Raw genomic sequence first — 20,714 nt, 5'->3', positions numbered from 1 at the left:
CCAAGGCTGAGCAAGCATGTTCTGTACCCCTGTCAAACACCGCATGGACAGGTAAGCAAACCTTTCAGAATATCCCATGCAATGCGGGATTCACAATGACCACCTCCATGAACTGCATTTATGGTTCAGACTAAAGTTACTGCAGGTAGAAACCTGCCCAAGGTGGGGACTTACTATATCTATATAAACCAGTTCTAAAATACCATGAAAAGTGGGACTGGTTGTAATTACAACGTGTTATGAGTTATAATATAATATTATTACATACAATCTCCGCGTTCTCATACAACTTAAAGGCATGCAAATGTACATTCACTAACACTCACTCACACAGTAACCACTCACATTCCCCGGAAGAGTATCGGCGAGTTCTAGGACTACAGACAGATCAGGTAGATCCAACATGTCTAAACACCTCTATTTATAACACACAGAAATTACCATCACACCATTACCACAGCTAGCTTGATTTGTCAGAGAAACAATCTGATCTACTGGTTACTTGCAAGGGATATACTTGTCATTGCAGACTATGTTTTCGTTTGGCATACAGCACTGGGTAAATAGAACAAACCCAGTTTAGAAACGGCACTGTGTGCTCTAACACACAGCATCGCTGTCCAAGGTCCTTAATCCAAACAGGCGATCAGTACAAGGAAGCAAGTCACACACCGTCCGCAGATCCCAGGGGTTACAAACTAAGCCCCTAACTACGGAAGGGATGAGTAATAATGTTAACTCACTCATCAGTGAAAGGCTGTAAAATGCAAACTAAACTCTAATATTTGAACTAAAACAAGAAGTTTTGTAAAAATGCTCCAACTCCAGTAAAGTTCTAGCTGGGCTGTTTTAGTGATTTGCAATCTGGTTTACAATTACGGAGAGTACACTCACAGACACTCCGTTATAAAGGGTGGTATCTGCCAAGCTAGGCATCATGGGAAATTTAACCTACAGCCTCCACTGACCTGCTTATCAGTTTAACTCGCTCACCCAAGAGAGTTCAATCATTTCAAATCCCTTTCACACTAAAGCTCTATGCTCAGATCTTCTACTCACACACCATGCATTCCGCATATACCCTTTAAACGCCCGCTAACATTCATTCACACAGAGTGGTACAACAGTACATCATGTAAAAAATGGGCTGGTCACATTGTAAGAACTGTATATGTAGCAATCTCATGTGACGAGTGCTAAACTGGACAAGTAATGCGCCATGGAGTGCATGGGGGTGGGGGGGGCTGCAGCTCATGCCAAGAAGTGCAGGGGGGCAGGGGGCAGGCCACGCCAAGAAGTGCACGGGGAGGTTGGGGACAGGCCGTGCAAAGGAGTGCATGGGGGGGGGCATGCCGCGCCAAGGAGCGAGTGGAGGGGGCTGGCGGCGCCATGGAGCGCGCGGGGGGGGCTTGCCAATGCCAAGGAGCGTGCAAAAGGGGCAGGCCGCGCCAATGAGCACGCGGAGGGGGCAGGCCGTGCCATAGAGCACGCGGAGGGGGCAGGTCGCGCCAAGGAGCACGCGGAGGGGGCAGGTCGCGCCAAGGAGCACGCAAAGGGGGCAGGCCGCGCCAAGGAGCGTGCGGAGGGGGCAGGCCGCGCCAAGGAGCGCGTGGAGGGGGCAGGCCGCGCCAAGGAGCGCACGGAGGGGGCAAGCCGCGCCAAGGAGCGCACGGCAAGCCGTGGCAAAAAAGCGTGCAGAGGGGGCTGGCCGCGCCAAGGGGGCAGGTCGCACCAACGTGCGCGCGGAGCGGGCAGGTCGCGCCAAGAAACGCAAGGAGGGGGCAGGTCGCGCCAAGAAGCGCGCGGAGGGGGCAGGTCGCGCCAAGGAACGCACGGAGGGGGCAGGTCGCGCCAAGGAACGCACGGAGGGGGCAGGTCGCGCCAAGGAACGCACGGAGGGGGCAGGTCGCGCCAAGGAACGCACGGAGGGGGCAGGTCGCGCCAAGGAACGCACGGAGGGGGCAGGTCGCGCCAAGGAACGCACGGAGGGGGCAGGTCGCGCCAAGGAACGCACGGAGGGGGCAGGTCGCGCCAAGGAACGCACAGAGGGGGCAGGTCGCGCCAAGGAACACACGGAGGGGGCAGGTCGCGCCAAGGAGCGCGCGAAGGGGGCAGGTCATGCAAAGGTGCGCGCAAAGGGGGCAGGTCATGCAAAGGTGCGCGCAAAGGGGGCAGGTCGCACCCAAGGAGCGCACGGAGGGGGCAGGTCGCGCCCAAGGAGCGCACGGAGGGGGCAGGTCGCGCCCAAGGAGCGCACGGAGGGGGCAGGTCGCGCCCAAGGAGCGCACGGAGGGGGCAGGTCGCGCCCAAGGAGCGCACGGAGGGGGCAGGTCGCGCCCAAGGAGCGCACGGAGGGGGCAGGTCGCGCCCAAGGAGCGCACGGAGGGGGCAGGTCGCGCCCAAGGAGCGCACGGAGGGGGCAGGTCGCGCCCAAGGAGCGCACGGAGGGGGCAGGTCGCGCCCAAGGAGCGCACGGAGGGGGCAGGTCGCGCCCAAGGAGCGCACGGAGGGGGCAGGTCGCGCCCAAGGAGCGCACGGAGGGGGCAGGTCGCGCCCAAGGAGCGCACGGAGGGGGCAGGTCGCGCCCAAGGAGCGCACGGAGGGGGCAGGTCGCGCCCAAGGAGCGCATGGGCCTTGCAGGAAACTTGAAGAGGATCTGTCTGCTGGACCAGTCAGAGGTTTTAACAGAGTCTCAGTGTTGCTCTTAGCAATGCTTGCGTAAAGAGAGAGGTGTTTTTTTGTTTGTTTGTACAGGTTATAGGATCCAGGAGGGAGTTTCTGGCTCGCAAGAGATGTCGGATGATAGTGGATGTTGCAACACTCCAGACCTGTAAAATACTTTAACTTGCTTTATGTGTGAAGAGCACGCCCCCTTTTTTCCTCATTTTAGAAAAATTGAGATTGTCACATTTATAAATTATCCTTGTTACAGCCCCCTGGCTGTCAATCATACAACCAGTCCTGTTACTTCCTGGTTGTTTAGCTCAGTGGAAATAAACCCAAGAGGCAGAAATTGTCCAAAGCCTTGCAAAGATCTCTTATTGAGCTGCATTTGGAGTTTGTGATTGGACAGCCACAGAAAGTCTGGGTGGGGTTAGAAGGGGACGGCTTGCGAAGGGTTCAGACAAGAGATATGCAGCCTTTACAAGCTTTAGACATCTCACCACTGAAAAATGCATAATTATATGCATGCATGCTGTCATTGTGGTATATCTACTAAATAGTGCTAATTGATTCGATTTGGGCAGTGTCGTGTCCCTTTAAGGGAATACTTTAACAGTTAACTCCAATGTAAAGGAGAGCTTTCAAAGTGAATCCCATTACAAGAAGGCAATTAAACATTTTCTATTTTGCTTCCCAGACTATGGAATATTTCCGTTTAAATACCGTTGATGTTTAGAGAGGAGACAGATACAGTGCACACCAAGATCTGTATTTTCTTGTTTTGAGGTATGGATCAGAGGCAGTCAAATTTAACATCCCAGATATTCATGAACTACAATTCCCATGATGCTCAATGTTAGCCATCACTGGTTTTGTCTCAGTGACTATTAGTAGGTAGGTAACTGGTGAGTCTGTAGAATGAAGAATTCTAAGATTGAGAGGTTGTAGTAAGGAAAAATTACAGGTGTCAGTTAAATGATAATCAATATTAAAATGCTGGCTGTAAACATCTCCTCATCTCCTCAGTGTGATATTTTGTGTAAATTTCGGTCTTTACGACATTTTCCTCAGCACACTGGAAGTAGCAACAGTCTTGGTCCTACGGAGAACACTTTTTGTAGGTTTTGGTTTTTACTTATCTGAACACAAGAGTGAAACACAGCCTCTCTCTCTATATCAGGTGTGTTAAATATTGGATATTTAGCACAAAAAGTTTCTGCATCATGTAATCAAATAAACCACTAATGTAAGTGTTACGAACGCTGGTATGGTAGATACCCATTCGCTTATTTCCTCCCGAACTGCTGAAGCCGGAGTGATTATAGCTCGCAGTTCGGGTGTAGATTGGAACGATTCCAGACGAATGAAGCATCCAAGCCCAGCAAGTACACAGTTACCCAAACATCAGCCTAGACTAGATGAAGGGTACAACAGGAATGAAGTTTAATGGTGCCACACTGGCTTTTATGCAAGTCCCCATGCAAGGGGTACTCCCACATTACAACAAGGTTACAAAGTATGACACTCCCCTACACATCATACATCCCTCCTCTCGGCCTGGGAGATAATTGAGTCAGATACTGTAATAACAATTATCTCCAGGCATTACCCCAAAACACATAAATCCCCCATAAATGTTACATCCCCTGATAGCCCTGATCTGGGTGACCAACATATCCAAAAATCACTCAGATCAGTTCAGGGGTTCTGGAATTCTATAAATGTCTTAATTTGACCGACTGCACACGAGGTTCCTGCCCAGAAATAGTGTCATGAAATTAGGCTGTGCGGTTGGTCTATTTCAGAAAGTCTTGAAACCGAACAATTACACGAACAGTACCCCCTGGCTCATAGCAGCATTTGTTCCCTTAGTTCGTGGGAACAAAACTACCGAACAGCGCTCTCCTGGCTTTTGGGCAAAAGGAAGCAGGCGTTCGTAAAGACTTCCCAAACCACCGGTCAAAGAAGTGTCCAATTTTAGTTCCAGACACTCGACGACCAAGTGCCGCTGCCACCTTTCGTGCGAACAAGATGGCCGCCGTTTTCTCCTGCACGTGGCGTTCGACTATGCGAATGACGGCCACACAGGGAGAGCACTAAATCTTCTCTTAGAAGTTAATGAGCCGGGGGAGGGTGGTCTGAATAAACATGGTGGTGTCATCACAGTAAGGTTATCATTTTTACTTGTATTTTCAGATTAATACAATGTAAACATTCACACTCCACACAATCACATTGTTATTCCAGAGAGCTATTGAGCTATAACACACACACACACACACACACAATCCAGAGAGCCATTGTGCTATATTACATACAGAGCCACTGCATACACGTTAGAAGATACACACACACACAATCACATCATTAATCCAGAGAGCCACTGTGCTATACTACACAAAGAGCCACTACATACACACAGCAGCATTCACCACAAATCACACAATGGCTTGTTAAAAGGGGTTTGAAGTAGGATTTCCTAGTTCTACCTCTGGTTTGTACCAAACACATCCTTACAATTGCATTGCCTACACACTGTATAGCAGGCCCTTCAGGTACAGACATGCCACTCTTTGCATGTGATGGGGATACTCTGAACACCAGCACCCTCTGCAGTTCAGTCAGTGCATAGCGACAAACTTCAAACACTTGTTTTTTTCCCATTAACACAGAGCTCAGATTTGCCCAGTTGTCTGTGTTGTGCACCCCTCTCAATCAGTAAACACCCACAGCTCAGCGAGTCTCCTGTATCTACCTTGTACAAGAACAATGAAGCACTCTCTGTATACAAGATTTAATTCGATAGGCACGGTTAGTGCTCCTTTATTTCACTCCTTGGTTGGTGGAATGGCCAAGGCAGGCAGTCAGTTACCCCGTCCCATCAATCTAACCAGAATATGGGCGTGCAATGCCATGTATCATCTTCATATACAGATACAGCCGGACTTCATTATATACCAGAATCCTGTACCCAGCAACATCAACAACCCGACCCGGAATGGATCTCGGAATTTTCATTTGCAGTGAATAGAATTGTTTCCAATTTAATTTGGACGTTTGTGAATATAACTCCCCTCACATCTCAGCCCAACTCCCTACACCCCCAGTCAAACCCACTTTCAGGCACCAGCACTACTACACTATGCCTCTCCCTGTACACATCCAGAGTTAGTGTGCATACAATACGTATAACATGAAGTTACAAATATACAGCTTCCACTGAGGGACTCCTTCCATTAAATGATCTGTCAAACTGAGCAAAACATCACATTGCTAGATTATACACAAACTACGATATAGTATTTACACAGAATACTAGGTTTGGATTGGTATATGGTATGTAGTTCTGTACACTACTTACACGGTGTACTAGGTTTGGATTGGTATATGGTATGAAGTGCTGTACACTACTTACACGGTGTACTAGGTTTGGATTGGTATATGGTATGAAGTGCTGTATACTACTTACACGGTGTACTGGGTTTGGACTGGTATATGGTATGAAGTGCTGTACACTACTTACACGGTGTACTGGGTTTGGATTGGTATATGGTATGTAGTTCTGTACACTACTTACAAGGTGTACTAGGTTTGGATTGGTATATGGTATGAAGTGCTGTATACTACTTACACGGTGTACTGGGTTTGGACTGGTATATGGTATGAAGTGCTGTACACTACTTACACGGTGTACTGGGTTTGGATTGGTATATGGTATGTAGTTCTGTACACTACTTACACGGTGTACTGGGTTTGGATTGGCATATGGTATGTAGTTCTGTACACTACTTACACGGTGTACTGGGTTTGGATTGGTATATGGTATGAAGTGCTGTACACTACTTACACGGTGTACTAGGTTTGGATTGGTATATGGTATGAAGTGCTGTACACTACTTACACGGTATACTAGGTTTGGATTGGTATATGGTATGAAGTGCTGTACACTACTTACACGGTATACTAGGTTTGGATTGGTATATGGTATGAAGTGCTGTACACTACTTACACGGTGTACTGGGTTTGGATTGGTATATGGTATGAAGTGCTGTATACTACTTACACGGTATACTAGGTTTGGATTGGTATATGGTATAAAGTGCTGTACACTACTTACACGATGTACTGGGTTTGGATTGGTATATGGTATGAAGTGCTGTACACTACTTACACGGTATACTAGGTTTGGATTGGTATATGGTATGAAGTGCTGTACACTACTTACACGGTATACTAGGTTTGGATTGGTATATGGTATGAAGGGCTGCACACTACTTACACGGTATACTAGGTTTGGATTGGTATATGGTATGAAGTGCTGTACACTACTTACACGGTGTACTGGGTTTGGATTGGTATATGGTATGAAGTGCTGTACACTACTTACACGGTGTACTGGGTTTGGATTGGTAAATGGTATGAAGTGCTGTACACTACTTACACGGTATACTAGGTTTGGATTGGTATATGGTATGAAGTGCTGTACACTACTTACACGGTGTACTGGGTTTGGATTGGTATATGGTATGAAGTGCTGTATACTACTTACACGGTATACTAGGTTTGGATTGGTATATGGTATGAAGTGCTGTACACTACTTACACGGTGTACTGGGTTTGGATTGGTATATGGTATGAAGTGCTGTACACTACTTACACGGTGTACTAGGTTTGGATTGGTATATGGTATGAAGTGCTGTACACTACTTACACGGTATACTAGGTTTGGATTGGTATATGGTATGAAGTGCTGTACACTACTTACACGGTATACTAGGTTTGGATTGGTATATGGTATGAAGTGCTGTACACTACTTACACGGTGTACTGGGTTTGGATTGGTATATGGTATGAAGTGCTGTATACTACTTACACGGTATACTAGGTTTGGATTGGTATATGGTATAAAGTGCTGTACACTACTTACACGATGTACTGGGTTTGGATTGGTATATGGTATGAAGTGCTGTACACTACTTACACGGTATACTAGGTTTGGATTGGTATATGGTATGAAGGGCTGCACACTACTTACACGGTATACTAGGTTTGGATTGGTATATGGTATGAAGTGCTGTACACTACTTACACGGTGTACTGGGTTTGGATTGGTATATGGTATGAAGTGCTGTACACTACTTACACGGTGTACTGGGTTTGGATTGGTAAATGGTATGAAGTGCTGTACACTACTTACACGGTATACTAGGTTTGGATTGGTATATGGTATGAAGTGCTGTACACTACTTACACGGTGTACTGGGTTTGGATTGGTATATGGTATGAAGTGCTGTATACTACTTACACGGTATACTAGGTTTGGATTGGTATATGGTATGAAGTGCTGTACACTACTTACACGGTGTACTGGGTTTGGATTGGTATATGGTATGAAGTGCTGTACACTACTTACACGGTGTACTGGGTTTGGATTGGTAAATGGTATGAAGTGCTGTACACTACTTACACGGTATACTAGGTTTGGATTGGTATATGGTATGAAGTGCTGTACACTACTTACACGGTGTACTGGGTTTGGATTGGTAAATGGTATGAAGTGCTGTATACTACTTACACGGTATACTAGGTTTGGATTGGTATATGGTATGAAGTGCTGTACACTACTTACACGGTGTACTGGGTTTGGATTGGTATATGGTATGAAGTGCTGTACACTACTTACACGGTATACTAGGTTTGGATTGGTATATGGTATGAAGTGCTGTACACTACTTACACTGTATACTAGGTTTGGATTGGTATATGGTATGAAGTGCTGTATAATAGACTGATATATGGTATACGGTATGAAGTGCTGTATAATAGATTGGCATATGGCAGAGGTGGGCAATCTGCGGCTCTCCAGATGTTTTAGACTACACCTCCCTTGATGCTTTGCTAGAATTATTATAGGAGATGTAGTCCAAAACATGTGGAGTGACGCAGATTGCCCACCCGTGTTATAGGGTATGAAGTGCTATATAATAGATTGGTATATGGCATGGAATGCTGTATAATAGATTGGTATATGGTATGGAATGCTGTATAATAGATTGGTATATGGCATGGAATGCTGTATAATAGATTGGTATATGGCATGGAATGCTGTATAATAGATTGGTATACGGTATGGAATGCTGTATAATAGATTGGTATATGGTATGGAATGCTGTATAATAGATTGGTATATGGTATGAAGTGTTGTATAATACACCGCTCAAAAAAATAACACATCCAGATCTGAACGAATTAAATATTCTTATGAAATACTTTGTTCTTTACATGTGCTGACAACAAAATCACACAAAAAGTAAAAAATGGAAATCAAATTTTTTCAACCCATGGAGGTCTGGATTTGGAGTCACACTCAAAATTAAAGTGGAAAAACACACTACAGGCTGATCCAACTTTGATGTAATGTCCTTAAAACAAGTCAAAATGAGGCTCAGTAGTGTGTGTGGCCTCCACGTGCCTGTGTGACCTCCCTACAGCGCCTGTGCATGCTCCTGAAGAGGTGGCGGATGGTCTCCTGAGGGATCTCCTCCCAGACCTGGACTAAAGCATCTGCCAACTCCTGGACAGTCTGTGGTGCAACGTAACGTTGGTGGATGAAGCGAGACATGATGTCCCAGATGTGCTCAATTGGATTCAGGTCTGGGGAACGGGCGGGCCAGTCCATAGCATCAATGCCTTTGTCTTGCAGGAACTGCTGACACACTCCAGCCACATGAGGTCTAGCATTGTCTTGCATTAGGAGGAACCCAGGGCCAACCGCACCAGCATATGGTCTCACAAGGGGTCTGAGGATCTCATCTCGGTACCTAATGGCAGTCAGGCTACCTCTGGCGAGCACATGGAGGGCTGTGCGGCCCCCCAAAGAAATGCCACCCACACCATTACTGACCCACTGCCAAACCGGTCATGCTGAAGGATGTTTTCCACGGCGTCTCCAGACTGTCACATGTACTCAGTGTGAACCTGCTTTCATCTGTGAAGAGCACAGGGCGCCAGTGGCGAATTTGCCAATGTAAGCACAACCCCCACCTGTGGACGTCGGGCCCTCATACCACCCTCATGGAGTCTGTTTCTGACCGTTTGAGCAGACACATGCACATTTGTGGCCTGCTGGAGGTCATTTTGCAGGGCTCTGGCAGTGCTCCTCCTGTTCCTCCTTGCACAAATGCGGAGGTAGTGGTCCTGCTGCTGGGTTGTTGCCCTCCTACGGCCTCCTCCATGTCTCCTGATGTACTGGCCTGTCTCCTGGTAGCGCCTCCATGCTCTGGACACTACACTGACAGACACAGCAAACCTTCTTGCCACAGCTCGCATTGATGTGCCATCCTGGATGAGCTGCACTACCTGAGCCACTTGTGTGGGTTGTAGACTCCGTCTCATGCTACCACTAGAGTGAAAGCACTGCCAGCATTCAAAAGTGACCAAAACATCAGCCAGGAAGCATAGGAACTGAGAAGTGGTCTGTGGTCACCACCTGCAGAACCACTCCTTTATTGGGGGTGTCTTGCTAATTGCCTATAATTTCCACCTGTTGTCTATCCCATTTGCCTAAGTTCCTAAGTGGACAGTTTGATTTCACAGAAGTGTGATTGACTTTGAGTTACATTGTGTTGTTTAAGTGTTCCCTTAAGTGTATTTTTTTGAGCAGTGTAGATTGGTATATGGTATAAAGTGCTGTATAATAGATTGGCATATGGTATGAAGTGTTGTATAACAGATTGGTATTTGGTATCGAGTGCTGTATAATAGATTGGTATACGGTATGAAGTGTTGTATAATAGGTTGGTATACGGTATGGAGTGCTGTATAATAGATTGGTATACGGTATGGAATGCTGTATAATAGATTGGTATACGGTATGGAATGCTGTATAATAGATTGGTATACGGTATGGAATGCTGTATAATAGATTGGCATATGGTATCGAGTGCTGTATAATAGATTGGTATACGGTATGGAATGCTGTATAATAGATTGGTATACTGCATGAAGTGCTGTATAATAGATTGGTATACAATATGAAGTGCAGTATAATAGATTGGTATACTGTATGAAGTGCTGTATTATAGATTGGTATACGGTATGAAGTGCTGTATAATAGATTGGTATACGGTATGAAGTGCTGTATAATAGATTGGTATACGGTATGGAATGCTGTATAATAGATTGGTATACGGTATGGAATGCTGTATAATAGATTGGCATATGGTATCGAGTGCTGTATAATAGATTGGTATACGGTATGGAATGCTGTATAATAGATTGGTATACTGCATGAAGTGCTGTATAATAGATTGGTATACAATATGAAGTGCAGTATAATAGATTGGTATACTGTATGAAGTGCTGTATTATAGATTGGTATACGGTATGAAGTGCTGTATAATAGATTGGTATATGGTATGAAGTTCGGTATAATAGATTGGTATACGGTATGAAGTTCGGTATAATAGATTGGTATACTGTATGGAATGCTGTATGATAGATTGGTATACTGTATGGAATGCTGTATAATAGATTGGTATACGGTATGAAGTGCAGTATAATGGATTGGTATAATAGATTGGTATATAGTATGAAGTGCTGTATAATAGATTGGTATACTGTATGAAGTTCTGTATTATAGATTAGTATACGGTATGAAGTTCGGAATAATAGATTGGTATTTGGTATGAAGTTCTGTATAATAGATTGATATACGGTATGAAGTTCGGTATAATAGATTGGTATACTGTATGGAATGCTGTATAATAGATTGGTATACGGTATGAAGTGCAGTATAATGGATTGGTATAATAGATTGGTATATGGTGTGAAGTGCTTTATAATAAATAAACTGTAGACCATAATCTAAGCACACCCTGAATTATTCACTAAACTGAGCATTGTCAGGAATTCACATTTAAAGCCACAGTAGCTGAGCTGGAAGAATTGCTGGAGGATGTAGCTATTAGCAGCGATGGCTGGTAGGGAGAGATGGGGGTCGGCAGCGACAGTACGATTTATAATAAACCTTATATTGCCGCAGTCTCCCTGTCTGAGGATGAACAAAGCGCTTTAAGAACATAGACATCCTCTGCACACAATGCTGCCAATTAGTGATGGCACTAACTGTGTGTGACCCTATTCAATACCCAGGGCTGTAGGTACATGGAATAGCCTTCCAGCAGAGGTGGTTGGGAATACTGTGGGGAAGCACTAGGCCAGTGTTGCCAGATGTTTTTGCTGAGACAGCTGAAGGATGGCAGTGTCATGGCAAATCGCGGCATTAGACTGTCTGCCTAGGGGGGAGAATAAAACGTAGCAGGATGGAGGGCTGGTTTGTGGCAAGGAAAGGCCTGAATGGCCATCATCAGAATAAATAATATGTTTTGTATACACTCCACTTTCCCTTCACACAGAAAGATTGCAAACACCCTATTCTACCCCCCTTCCCCTGGCTGGGTAACGGCGCTCTGATCCTACGATTGGTGTGCGGAGAGCAGGGAAGGAGAAATAGGAGTAATAAAAAAAAGTAATTACATAAAAATGCTAAAGATATTCCATCTGTTATTTAACTTGGCCTAGTGGGCTTCAGAGCTCCACGTCCTGCAATTTGTGCAGCTCACAGCGACAGGATAATGGAAGTCTTAGCAGAGGGGGGCAGAGGAATAGCAGCCGTCATTACAGGGACGGGAAGGGACTCACAGATACTCCCGCCTGCAGACGCCTGCCGTTCATCAGGGAGCTCATCACAGCCTCGCACTCAGTTGCCCTGGAAACTGACTCCTGCAAAATAAAGATTATTAAAACGCATATGATTATGGGCTGCGGCTGAATCACATTCTTATCACAAAAAAAAATTCATTTTTCATTTTAAATTGTAATTCAGTCCCCCTCCTTTCTCTCTGACACACACACACACAAATGGAAGGAATACAGAGCGATTCAAGCCAAGCAAACACGGTTCCAGGTTCAGACTTTACAGATCTAAGAAATGCAAAACCCTGGCCGCATGCAATTATAGGAGACAATTATTCCATAGAGCGAGATACGAGGATTCATTCACTCATCACCATCTGTAATATATTATTTATGTCATGGAGAAAAAGTGTCTCAAACAGCAATTTTATCGCGTTTAACTCGTGCACTTACCATCTATGGTTCCTTTGGCCTCGTACATTAAATGGAGCAAGTTACCCATATAACCATCAATAACAACTCACCCTTAATCCACTAATCCCAAACACACCTCGCCCCCTCCCCATAATCCACTAATCCCAAACATACCTTGCTACCCCCATAATCCACTAATCCCAAACATACCTTGCTACCCCCATAATCCACTAATCCCAAACATACCTTGCTTTCTCCCCATAATGCACTAATCCCAAACATACCTTGCTACCCCATAATCCACTAATCCCAAACATACCTCTCGCCCCTCCCCATAATCCACTAATCCCAAACACACCTCGCCCCTCCCCATAATCCACTAATCCCAAACATACCTCGCCCCTCCCCATAATCGACTAATCCCAAACACACCTCGCCCCCTCCCCATAATCCACTAATCCCAAACATACCTTGCTTCCTCCCCATAAACCACTAATCCCAAACATACCTTGCTTCCTCCCCATAATCCACTAATCCAAAACATACCTCACTCCCCCCATAATCCCAAACATACCTTGCTACCCCCATAATCCACTAATCCCAAACATACCTTGCTACCCCCATAATCCACTAATCCCAAACATACCTTGCTTTCTCCCCATAATGCACTAATCCCAAACATACCTTGCTACCCCATAATCCACTAATCCCAAACATACCTCGCCCCTCCCCATAATCCACTAATCCCAAACACACCTCGCCCCTCCCCATAATCCACTAATCCCAAACATACCTCGCCCCTCCCCATAATCGACTAATCCCAAACACACCTCGCCCCCTCCCCATAATCCACTAATCCCAAACATACCTTGCTTCCTCCCCATAATCCACTAATCCCAAACATACCTTGCTTCCTCCCCATAATCCACTAATCCAAAACATACCTCACTCCCCCCATAATCCCAAACATACCTTGTTCCCTCCCCATAATCCACTAATCCCAAACATACCTTGCTACCCCCATAATCCACTAATCCCAAATATACCTCGCTACCCCCATAATCCACTAATCCCAAACATACCTTGCTTCCTCCCCATTATCCACTAATCCCAAACATACCTCACTCCCCCCATAATCCACTAATCCCAAATATACCTCGCCCCCTCCCCATAATCCACTAATCCCAAACATACCTCACTCCCCCCATAATCCACTAATCCCAAATATACCTCGCTACCCCCATAATCCACTAATCCCAAACATACCTCACTCCCCCCATAATCCACTAATCCCAAATATACCTCGCCCCCTCCCCATAATCCACTAATCCCAAATATACCCCGCTACCCCCATAATCCACTAATCCCAAACATACCTCACTCCCCCCATAATCCACTAATCCCAAATATACCTCACCCCCTCCCCACAATCCACTAATCCCAAATATACCTTGCTACCCCATAATCCACTAATCCCTAATATACCTCACTCTCTCCCTTATAATCCACTAATCAAAATATACCCCGCTCCCTCCCCATAATGCACTAATCCCAAATATACCTTGCTCCCCCATCCACTAATCCCAAATATACTTCGCTCCCCCCATAATCCACTAATCCCAAATATACCTCGCTACCCCCATAATCCACTAATCCCAAACATACCTCACTCCCCCCATAATCCACTAATCCCAAACATACCTCACTCCCCCCATAATCCACTAATCCCAAATATACCTCGCCCCCTCCCCATAATCCACTAATCCCAAATATACCTTGCTACCCCATAATCCACTAATCCCAAACATACCTTGCTACCCCCATAATCCACTAATCCCAAACATACCTTGCTACCCCCATAATCCACTAATCCCAAACATACCTCGCTCCCACCATAATCCACTAATCCCAAATATACCTCACTCCCTCCCCATAATCCACTAATCCCAAATATACCTTGCTACCTCATAATCCACTAATCCCAAATATACCTTGCTACCCCCATAATCCACTAATCCCAAACATACCTTGCTACCACCGTAATCCACTAATCCCAAATATACCTTGCTACCCCCATAATCCACTAATCCCAAACATACCTTGCTACCCCATAATCCACTAATCCCTAATATACCTCACTCTCTCCCTTATAATCCACTAATCAAAATATACCCTACTCCCCCCCATAATGCACTAATCCCAAATATACCTCGCCCCCTCCCCATAATCCACTAATCCCAAATATACCTTGCTACCCCATAATCCACTAATCCCAAACATACCTTGCTACCCCCATAATCCACTAATCCCAAACATACCTCGCTCCCACCATAATCCACTAATCCCAAATATACCTCACTCCCTCCCCATAATCCACTAATCCCAAATATACTTCGCTCCCCCCATAATCCACAAATCCAAATATACCTCGCTCCTTCCCCATAATCCAGTAATTCCTAATCCCAAACATACCTTGCTACCCCATAATCCACTAATCCCAAATACACCTCACTCACTCCCCATAATCCACTAATCCCTAATACACCTCACTCACTCCCCATAATCCACTAATCCCTAATACACCTCACTCTCTCCCTTATAACCCACTAATCAAAATATACCCCGCTCCCTCCCCATAATGCACTAATCCTAAATATACCTTGCTCCCCATCCACTAATCCCAAATATACTTCGCTCCCCCATAATCCACAAATCCCAAATATACCTCGCTCCTTCCCCATAATCCAGTAATTTCAACTATACCTTGCTGATCCCCATAATCCCAAATATTGTGGCGGTCCCTGGGGTTGGTGTGGACATCCTTTGGGAACAATGGCAGGTTTGGCTGGCTTTCTCAAATATACCTCCCTCCCCATAATCTATTAATCCAAAATATAAGTCGCTCCCCATAATCCACTAATCCATATATATCTCGTTCCCTGCCCAAAATGTACTAATCCCAAATATACTGCACTCCCCCATAAACCACTAATCTTAAATATATCTTCCTCCTCCATAAACCATGTGGCGAAACCAGCTTCGCCACTGTGAACTGGAGAGGCCTGGCTGCTAGCCTCCTGCCCGCTGACTATGGCCCCTGGACATATTGCACTTTAAAGACTATATTTGGGCATGTACTAATTTGTATTGCTGCTACTGGCCCTTTAAAATCAGCAATGGACATTTTGGGACTACTGTCCCTTTAAGACTGTGGAGCGTAGTACAGTAATCCTGCCTTTAATACTTTCATGTCATGTATGTATTTTTGTATGCAGTTAACCTGGGTTATATATGTGTACAGCATTCATCTGATTGTTCGGTAGAATCACTCCATTCATTATATTGAGTGAGACTACCGAACAACCAGACCACCCAGGACTAAGTGTGCCTCCAATTACCGTTTGCAACAATGTTGCAAACGGGTAATTGGCAATCCATGTAATGTGTTCTGTGTCCTCTGGGTGGCCGCCATTCGGGAAACAAACACGTGGCGGCGGCCATCTTTAACTACCGAACAGCGGTGTTTTGCCGTCGAGTGTCTGGAACTAAAATCGGACACTTGACTAGGCAAACACCGCTGAGACCTCCATACTTCCAGAAATTCGTATGGAAACTACCGAATGACCCGCCGTTCGGTAGAAAGAACCCCACAAACAAGGGAATTCATTCTAACCCTCTCCAGGCTCTATAACACAGGCAATTCGCCTGTTTTCATTCCCTTGTTTGTGACCGACCGCAGGGCCAAAATGCATGGAACTGATTTCGGATACTTTACCCATGCGGTCGGTCAATACTTTAAAGTTCCATAACTCCTGAACCATTTATCCGAATGGGCTGATTCTTGCATATGTTGTCCCCCTGAATAAGGGCTATCAGGGGATACCTGTTTTGGAGGTGTAGCATATGTATTTGGGGTACATCCAGGAATTGGGGAAAAAGGTGTACAGTATAATTGTGTTAAGTGTTAATCTAAGGGGAGGAAATGTGTGGGAGGTACATCCATGTGATTGGTTAATTTCATCCTCCCCCTGGGAGTGTCCTGTATGTACTTGTTGGTAATAAAAGCCAGACTGGGTGTCCCAGTCTTGAGTTCCTGCTTAACCCTCAAAATGAAGTGTCGTCTCGTTCTTGGGGGGGATTGGATTGTAAGCTGACTGCCAAGAGTGTAAGCCGATGGTATGCTTTTCTTGTTCAGCTGTTCCAGTTCGGAGTGTTATTTCGTATCCAGCTCGTGAGTTCTGATGTTCTGCAGTAGCTGTGCCTGTCTATGGAAAAGGGGATTATCGCCTAAACGCATTTTTCCCCTTGTATGCTGAAACGGTCCGTTACAATTGGTGGCAAGCGGCGGGATCGTTCCTACAACCAGAGGGACAGCTACAGACAACACCATTTTTTGGATTACAAATTGAGGGCAACGCTAGTATCCGTACAGCGACCCTATCTACAAAGGAACTCAGAAAATGGAGGAGAGGTTTCAAGTTAGATTGGACGATTACGTCCTGGAGTCTGGAGCAGTCTCAGAGGAGAACATGTTGATGTACAGAGAGACTGTCAGAGCCAAATTGTGGGACGAAGCCCTAGAGGAAGTACAGTATTCACGAGGGGATCAGCGCCGCAGCAGAAGGCAGCGAATTCTGGCTAGAATGGCAGAGCGGATGCCCCTCCTGAGAAAACAGACCACAGAAAAGTGGGTGACTAGACTCGAGATTCTAGTATACGCAGAACTGGTGCTCGACGACGCATACCAGGCGCTACAGTGGTACGCGGCTCAGTGTGTCCCCAGGATGGCAGAGTATGAGTTCCCAGAAGGCGGAGATTACACTGGCCCCGGTCGATTTTGGAATAATAGTGGTGACGAGGACTTTGGGGAAGATACCGACTATCGTTTTTGGGACCTGTACGGCATCCGAGAGAACATGCTGGGTCTCTTTGGCGCTATTGACCTCGAGGCAGACCTACGATATTTGGTTAACCAGGAATGGAACCTGGAGGGGGATTACCTGCGACTCATCAATGAGGCCTGGGAAGAGACAACCGGTCCTCCCGCCCAACAGCAACCAGCAGTACCCGAGGTAGCAGAGGTATCCAGCGACTTGGAGCAGACAAGTATGGAAGGCTCTGACGCTGAAGATGATTTTATGGCCAAGGTGAGGCAGCAAGTGGCCCAGTATGGGGGTTATATATCCATGGACACATTCCAGGGGATCTGGAACCAGGTCATGGCTGAGCAAAACTCAAAGATGGACGAAGAGTATGATGAGCAGGAAGAGTGGTACAGCAGCAGAGTAGAGGCTGCATCCGAGGAGGTTAGCCGCCCCCCCCTGAGGCGGCAGGAAGAACCCGAAGTAGGGGTCCTCATAGACTGGTCCTGTGAGCAACCCCAGGGAGATGAAGGTGTCGTCCTTCCTCCCCAGCGGCAGTGTGTACCCCAGGGAGGTGAAGGTGTCGTCCTTCCTCCCCAGCGGCAGATTGTACCTCAGGGAGCTGAAGGTGCCGTCCTTCCTCCCCAGCGGCAGTGTGTGTCCCAGGGAGATGAAGGTGTCGTCCTTCCTCCCCAGCAGCAGGCTGAGTTACAGGGGGCAGAGGTTGTTGTTCCTGCCCCCCAGCAGAAAAGTGATATGCCAGGAAGGCAGTGTGAAGTAAAGGGAGAGGAGAGCAGCGTCCTCCCTCCCCAGCGGCAGTGTGTGTCTCCGGGAGCTGATGGTGTCGTCCATCCTCCCCAGCGGCAGGCTGAGTTACAGGGGGCAGAGGTTGTTGTTCCTGCCCCCCAGCAACAAAGTGATGTGCCAGGAAGGCAGTGTGAGGTGAAGGGAGAGGAGAGCAGCGTCCTTCCTCCCCAGCGGCAGTGTGTACCTCAGGGAGCAGAAGGTGCCATCCTTTCTCCCCAGCGGCAGTTTGCCATCCAGAGAGAGGAACTTGTTACACCCTCTCTCCCACGGCAACCTAATCCACCAAGGGGAGATGTTAAGCCCCACAACTGTGCAGATGGGACCGTAGTCTCTGCACTTACAGCACAAGGGATAGGGACGGTCGGTCCTGTTCCCCAGCCTCAGTGTGATGGATCCAAAGGGGAGACAGTCGGTCTCCCCCTCCGGCAGTCGAGCTGTGCACCTAAAGGGGAGACAGCCAGTCTCCAGCAACCAGGCGCCCACCAGACTACTCCCGTGGTAGGGCTGGCAACAGGACAGAGTACCGCTGGTCTCTGCCCCCTCAGCAACCCACCAAGGCAGCCTACCCGTCTCCCACCCAGCAGTGGTGAAACACCAGAACTTGGACAAAATCCTTCCTCACCCAGATGTAGTAACCGGTTAGTGTGGGTGGGCTGCTCTGTTATTTCTGTTTCGTGGGTGGGTTGCTGGACTAACCAGGGCACTGACCGGCAGAAAGTCAGGTACCCTGTTAGTCTAATTGACAAAGGGGAGAAATGTGGCGAAACCAGCTTCGCCACTGTGAACTGGAGAGGCCTGGCTGCTAGCCTCCTGCCCGCTGACTATGGCCCCTGGACATATTGCACTTTAAAGACTATATTTGGGCATGTACTAATTTGTATTGCTGCTACTGGCCCTTTAAAATCAGCAATGGACATTTTGGGACTACTGTCCCTTTAAGACTGTGGAGCGTAGTACAGTAATCCTGCCTTTAATACTTTCATGTCATGTATGTATTTTTGTATGCAGTTAACCTGGGTTATATATGTGTACAGCATTCATCTGATTGTTCGGTAGAATCACTCCATTCATTATATTGAGTGAGACTACCGAACAACCAGACCACCCAGGACTAAGTGTGCCTCCAATTACCGTTTGCAACAATGTTGCAAACGGGTAATTGGCAATCCATGTAATGTGTTCTGTGTCCTCTGGGTGGCCGCCATTCGGGAAACAAACACGTGGCGGCGGCCATCTTTAACTACCGAACAGCGGTGTTTTGCCGTCGAGTGTCTGGAACTAAAATCGGACACTTGACTAGGCAAACACCGCTGAGACCTCCATACTTCCAGAAATTCGTATGGAAACTACCGAATGACCCGCCGTTCGGTAGAAAGAACCCCACAAACAAGGGAATTCATTCTAACCCTCTCCAGGCTCTATAACACAGGCAATTCGCCTGTTTTCATTCCCTTGTTTGTGACCGACCGCAGGGCCAAAATGCATGGAACTGATTTCGGATACTTTACCCATGCGGTCGGTCAATACTTTAAAGTTCCATAACTCCTGAACCATTTATCCGAATGGGCTGATTCTTGCATATGTTGTCCCCCTGAATAAGGGCTATCAGGGGATACCTGTTTTGGAGGTGTAGCATATGTATTTGGGGTACATCCAGGAATTGGGGAAAAAGGTGTACAGTATAATTGTGTTAAGTGTTAATCTAAGGGGAGGAAATGTGTGGGAGGTACATCCATGTGATTGGTTAATTTCATCCTCCCCCTGGGAGTGTCCTGTATGTACTTGTTGGTAATAAAAGCCAGACTGGGTGTCCCAGTCTTGAGTTCCTGCTTAACCCTCAAAATGAAGTGTCGTCTCGTTCTTGGGGGGGATTGGATTGTAAGCTGACTGCCAAGAGTGTAAGCCGATGGTATGCTTTTCTTGTTCAGCTGTTCCAGTTCGGAGTGTTATTTCGTATCCAGCTCGTGAGTTCTGATGTTCTGCAGTAGCTGTGCCTGTCTATGGAAAAGGGGATTATCGCCTAAACGCATTTTTCCCCTTGTATGCTGAAACGGTCCGTTACAAACCACTAATCCCAAATATATCTTCCTCCCCATAATCTATTAATCTCAAATATACCTCGCTCCCTTCCCATAAACCACTAATCCCAAATATACCTTGCTCCCCTCCATAATCCACTAATCCCAAATATACTTCGCTCCCCCATAATTCACTGAACCCAAATATACCTCGCTCCCCCATAATCTATTAATCCAAAATATAACTCGCTCC

At 46.5% G+C, this 20,714-nt stretch overlaps 1 protein-coding gene across 1 annotated transcript in view; it reads right to left on the bottom strand.

Moving 5' to 3' along the window:
• Nucleotides 1-20,714, bottom strand: part of PMFBP1 (polyamine modulated factor 1 binding protein 1) — a 90,145-nt gene that overhangs the window by 44,953 nt on the left and 24,478 nt on the right. The window contains exon 3 of the mRNA XM_063438171.1: nt 12,367-12,447. Within this exon, the coding sequence (XP_063294241.1) occupies nt 12,367-12,447 (81 nt within the window). The remainder of the gene's footprint in view (nt 1-12,366; nt 12,448-20,714) is intronic.

Source organism: Pelobates fuscus, chromosome 12, assembly GCF_036172605.1.
Source record: "Pelobates fuscus isolate aPelFus1 chromosome 12, aPelFus1.pri, whole genome shotgun sequence".
NCBI classification, from domain to species: domain Eukaryota; kingdom Metazoa; phylum Chordata; class Amphibia; order Anura; family Pelobatidae; genus Pelobates; species Pelobates fuscus.
Note: the sequence above shows the minus strand (reverse complement) of the source record. Positions and strands in the feature narration are given on the sequence as shown.